At 33.5% G+C, this 6,000-nt stretch overlaps 1 protein-coding gene across 4 annotated transcripts in view; it reads left to right on the top strand.

Moving 5' to 3' along the window:
* The window catches only part of LOC136797903 (resact receptor-like), a 35,991-nt gene continuing 29,991 nt past the window's right edge, over nt 1-6,000 (top strand). For all 4 annotated transcript variants that reach the window (XM_067054482.1, XM_067054481.1, XM_067054480.1 and 1 more), the window contains exon 1: nt 1-822. In XM_067054482.1, the coding sequence (XP_066910583.1) occupies nt 85-822 (738 nt within the window). In that variant the 5' untranslated portion in view covers nt 1-84. The remainder of the gene's footprint in view (nt 823-6,000) is intronic.

The raw sequence follows: 6,000 nt of genomic DNA, 5'->3' as shown, positions 1-6,000 counted from the left end.
AGCATGAAAAAACAATTTAAAAAAAAGTGAAAACAGAAAGACATATAATAAATACTTAAAGTATAAAAGGACATAAAAATATCAATGAAATCGTATAGTAGTACCACACAATGTTGTTTTTTAAACAAAAATATGGTTTTAGTGTACTTGGTTTTGATTTTTTTACTTGTTTCAAGAAAACCAGTTTTTGGATTTCGTGGTGATGACTATAAAATAGATAAGGAGAACAAGGGTTTTTATGACATGACATGTTCATACACTGAACTTAATGGTGTTACCGGCAAATGTTTTTGCCCAAAATATAACCACGAATTTGATTCTTTTGGATGCAAATGTAAACACCAGGATAATAATGTATATACAGCCGAAGAACAGTATATTTGTGATTGTGGTAAAAAGGAAACCTCACCATCAGGAAATTTGAGTTGCCAATGCGTCAATTTAAGAAATACATTGCATAATTTAACATGTGCCTCATGGTCTGGTAGTTCATTACGTAAAGATAAAGGCACTATATTATTGGGCGTACTGTTACCATATTCCCTTGGAAAAGCACAGATGACTGCTTACTACAGTGGTAGTTTTTATGCATCGGCTATGTTTATAGCTATTGATGACGTAAACAATAATACAGATTTGTTACCAAACCATAAGTTAGAGTTGATATGGGCAGACACAAAATGTGACTGGAAAGAAACAATACAATTGCAACTGAATATGATGAAGGACCTCCAAGTGGATGCCTTTATTGGTGGAGGTTGTGAGGGATGTGAGGCTACGGCACGGAATGCTGGTGCAGAAAATCTACCCTTCATCTCACATGTAAGTTTTTATTCTTTTGTACACCAACCAATATTTTGATGGCTCTCAAATTCTTGGAAGTCATTGTATTGGGATAATAAAAAGTGATGTTGATTTCATTTCTTGAGGGCAGGGTTTACTTATTCTCAAGGGTTATTTATTTTTCCATGATTCTTGTGAATTGAACTTAATGAATTTTTGCCTTCTTTAAGATGAAAGAAGAGCCTACTTTCAAAACAAAATAAGGACCCATATATACTTTTCAAAAGTAACTTGATAAGTATAAAATCGTACGGATTCCAGGCCTAGTTGGTTTTTCTATTATTATGAACACTTAAAATGTTATCCAATGCACTTTTAAAACAGATTGTCTCAGTAAATCTTCAATATCTTGTGATGTTACTTTAAATTTTATTGTTTCTGTGCAATATCATGATATCCTATCAGCCCTAAAAGTTTCGATACCCCCTTGAAAACTTGAAATTGCTGACTCGATTTCTAACAGCAAGAAGTAGAATATTTTTTTGGATTAGTTAGATAGGGGTTTTTCCTTTTTCTCGCTGATCTATTTATAATAAAGACGGAAAGAAAGAAAAAAAACTTATATAAATAGTTAGACCAGTGTAAGGAGAAGGATAATTAGAAAAAAGATAAGAAATAAAGGGGTGATATATGTTTTTACCAATAAACTCATTGAGCTTTCATTCTCCCACTCTTGAAATATTTAAGTCCGAAGATTATTTATTAGAAAAAAATGCTTTAAGTATTAATCGTATATTTATTTGTAACAAAAATCATCATACCTTTATAAATACAGTTTTTTGGATAACTAAACTCACAATTAACTCCATAAATTTTTATCTAAAAATCATCAGAGCTTTTTTGTTTTGCTACATCTATAGGTTTCGAAGTATTTTTTATTTCTGAATATTTTAGATGAACAGCAAAAGGAGTAGGATTGGTTTATATACTATAAAGAAGAAAGACATAGGAAAACTTAGAAATAGAAATAGGAGCTTATCAGGTCTTCCTTCTTATCTATGTCTATGAGACCCCTATAAGCTTTTAAGCAAATTTGAGGAGCTATCACTTAAGTGTTGCTACACCTATGATTCTTCTGTTGTAAGAAAATGAACCTGATGATACGGAACAGATCTTTTACTTTTTTTGTTCTTTTTATAAGGAAATTCTTGTAAGAACACGATGTTTGCTGGAATTTAAAGAACAAATTTTTTAAGAACAACCTAATGCCAAGATCTCAAAGACTGGCTATAAAGGAATGACTATTCGAATTTCCTATTGTGTGTTTTTAACAAGAAAGTAACTAATTATCATATCAAAAGAATAATGGGATTGGAAACCATAAGAATAGCATAAGAACAGGAATGAACCAAGTCCAAATTTATTCTTATATAAAAAAGTGTATTACTGCCCACTCGCTGAATTGGACGTGAAAGCTGTTTTAGATATCTTTTACTTTGAAAATTTTTCAGTTCTCCAACCTCCATAGTCGAGGGACAAATTTCGCAATTCGTTTAAAACAACTGTTTTCCACTCTCCTCAATTTTTTAAGGATTACTGCCTTAGGTATTACGTAAATTTTTTGAAATATTTTTGAAAGTTATTTATTATTCTCTGTGGCCTTATTATAAATTCTCCCGCTTTTTTCAGGTGATAATTTTTGAGTCCTTTTTCTAGATACGAAGTTTTCTTCCTTTTTGTAAATCTGTCTAGGATCTTAGAGACGATGTTATCAAAAATTTAGCTTGAATATCCTTGTCTTATCCATTGGTTTGTATCGATTTTTGACTTGGGAAAAATACTCTTTTTTTTTAAACAATTTTATAAGAACAATGTGGCTTGAAAACCCCGAAAAATAAGAACAAATTTAAGAACAAAACTAAGCCTGGAATTGTTGGATTTTAAGCAATTTTGGAGTCAAATCAGTAGAAATTGGGTAAAATACCCCCCCCCCTTTATTGACAGAACATGATATCAATTTGAGGCTCAAATTGCCAAAAGGTATGATTGACGTCTGATATAGCTTTAAATTTTATCAAAAATTGTTTACAGGACTGTTCTAAAACTGTTCTTATGAAAAAGATTGCACAAGAAAATCCTGGGGAATTCACGTTTTTCATTTTTTGAAAATTTTGATTTTTGGGGCCTGGGGACGAGTTTTTCGCCAAAACGAGGCTAAAACTTTGGGGCAGCCTGGACACTTCAAAAATTGTTTGATTTGGCTAAAATTTTGCATACTTGTTCCTTGGGTGAATATCTGGGGGTGCTTTTTGCATTTTTCAAAAATTTAGATTTTTGGGGCCTAGGGACGGGTTTTTTGCCAAAACGAGGCTAAAGCTTTGAAGCAGCCTACAGGCCTCCAAAATGGTCGGATTTGGTTGAAATTTGGCACACTTGTTCATTGGGTAAATATCTGGGGGTCTACAATTGGGCCTATGAATAATTTGAAGCCACTGAAGTTGAGCCCAGTGCGTTGCGCACGTTCGACTATATCTTATATAATTCTAGAATGTCTTCATCAAAATGCTTACATCTTGTTGAATTCAAATTACGCGTTTTTTTTTATTAGAACATCCAAAAAAATTTTTGAAGCCTTCGAATGCTCTTGACTTTTTGGGTTTTAAGCCTAAAAATGTTCTTAAATTGTTCTTTTTTTCAAATCTTGTGACCATTTTACCCATATTCCTAAAAAGTCGGGCGTTTTCGAGTGTGCAAAGCTTTAAAATGTTCTTAACTTGTTCTTGGCATTTTGGCCATCGAAGCCTTATGTTAAAACGCGTATATTCGTATACCAAAAAAAGTACATTTTACTTTTATCCATTTCTGATTAGACATTAATTTGACAGTTTTGACGAATTTGAACAGAGAAATCTTTCTTATATCAAGGCCTCTGTATATTCATTTATGCACATTTCACTTCTATAAAAAGATTGTACAATTTCGTCATTTTATTATTATGTATGAGACAATGCTATGTGCCTGTTGTTTTATCATACATATCATTTCCAAAAAATATACGTTTTTCATAAGAGCAAACTACAGTGGAACCTCAAATTAGCGGACACCATCGGGGAATAAGATTACTGTCCGCTAATTAGACGTGTCCGCCTTTTAGAGTGTCCGTTAATTGGAGGTTTTACTGTATATCACAACAAGTTGAGAACATTTTACACTTTATGGAATCTAGAACACCCAATTTCCTAGGAAGTTGTACAAAAATACTCACAAAATGGTGAAATTAAGACCATGTTAAGAACATCTTTCGGCTTAAAACTCGAAAGGTCAAGAACATCCAAAGGCTTATGAAATTTTAGATGTGTAATTAATTCACTTCGTGGTTTTATTAAAGTTTGAAACTCCTCCCCTGATACATATAATAGTAAATACTTCTATTTTTCGCTAAAAGAATGTTTGCTCTACGGAGGCAAAACCCTAAAACATGTTTAAACTTATTATTGTTTTATTTTATCAACAAATCAGAAAAAAAGATACTAAAGTTTGTCTAGACCTCATTTTCAAAATGTATATGCTTCAACAATAACATGTTCCGTTTTGTTTCTTAATTGAAAGTATAAATTGTACCCTCCTTCTAGTTTAAGTCTTGTTTGCAAGACTGATTTTTTTGTCTAAGCCTTGTTTGCAAGACTGTCTTCTAGTCTAAGCCTTGTTTGCGAAACTGACTTCTAGTCTAAGCCTTGTTTGCAGGACTGAATGCTAGTCTAAGCCTCGTTTGCGAAACTGACTTCTAGTCTAAGCCTTGTTTGCGAAACTGACTTCTAGTCCAAGCCTTGTTTGCAAGACTGACTTCTAGTCTAAGCATTATTTGCAAGACTGACTTCTAGTCTAAGCCTTGTTTGCAAGACTGTCTTCTAGTCTAAGCCTTGTTTGCGAAACTGACTTCTAGTCTAAGCCTTGTTTGCAGGACTGAATGCTAGTCTAAGCCTCGTTTGCAAGACTGACTTCTAGTCTAAGCCTCGTTTGCAAGACTGACTTCTAGTCTAAGCCTCGTTTGCAAGACTGACTTCTAGTCTAAGCCTCGTTTGCAAGACTGACTTCTAGTCTAAGCATTATTTGCAAGACTGACTTCTAGTCTAAGCCTTGTTTGCAAGACTGTCTTCTAGTCTAAGCCTTGTTTGCGAAACTGACTTCTAGTCTAAGCCTTGTTTGCAGGACTGACTGCTGAACTGCCTCTAGTCTAAGCCTGAGTTCTTGCTCGTTTGCAAGACTGACTTCTAGTCTAAGCCTCGTTTGCAAGACTGACTTCTAGTCTAAGCATTATTTGCAAGACTGACTTCTAGTCTAAGCCTTGTTTGCAAGACTGAGGCACAAGAGTTGCTTATAAGTTTTTATTTTTTAATTTTGCCTTCTTTAAGCCTTAAATTATGGATCTGCAAAGACCTTTAGCTCTATTTTGAACAAAATATTCTAATTTTGCTTCTCTAAATGTAATTTGTTCTTAGCGGTTTCGGCTTATGACTTTTAAGATGATCTTAGAACGTGATCAATTGACGTCACCTTGTTGATATTATTGGTTTTTGACAATCTATTTTTGTACCTTTTTGGATTGATTCTATTTTTAGAACGGCTTCCGTGAAGTGATACGACTATAAGAGATAAACAGATAAGAGATTAGCATGAAATAAAAAGCTTTCTTTTTGTCTGATTTGGCAATACAATTGACGCTCTCTAATTCGACGTTCTACTATTCAATACGCTCCATTGTTCGATAATGTTGAAAATCGAAGTCAACAAGAAACTCTTATAAACGACGCTCTGATATTCGATTCGAGCGTTCCCTTATTTAATGAAAATCCCAATTCCCTTTGAAAATCGAGTTAGAGAGCGTTAACTGTAATTTTATTAGGGGATGGCTTAAAGCGTTATGTGCGCTACAACCAATGCATCGTTTGATAGCATTTATAGATTTGGTTCAATCGATTATTTCTGATTATTTGCTTATTTACCACTATTTATTTTGTCAAATCCATGCTACTGGTTCAAACATACCCTTTTACATTAAAAACTGTAAATGTGTGGATACCCCCTGGAAAATAGCAACATTTTGCATAAGAACCCTTTGAAAGATTCTTTTCATACCTGAGAGTGAGGTTGGACGTACTACAATCTTTTACCTCCTGGATTTTTTAGAATTTACTTTTTACTACCTGTAAACCCTCC

Source organism: Clytia hemisphaerica, unplaced genomic scaffold (assembly GCF_902728285.1).
Source record: "Clytia hemisphaerica strain Z4C2 unplaced genomic scaffold, Clytia hemisphaerica genome assembly, whole genome shotgun sequence".
Taxonomy (NCBI): Eukaryota; Metazoa; Cnidaria; class Hydrozoa; order Leptothecata; family Clytiidae; genus Clytia; species Clytia hemisphaerica.
Note: the sequence above shows the minus strand (reverse complement) of the source record. Positions and strands in the feature narration are given on the sequence as shown.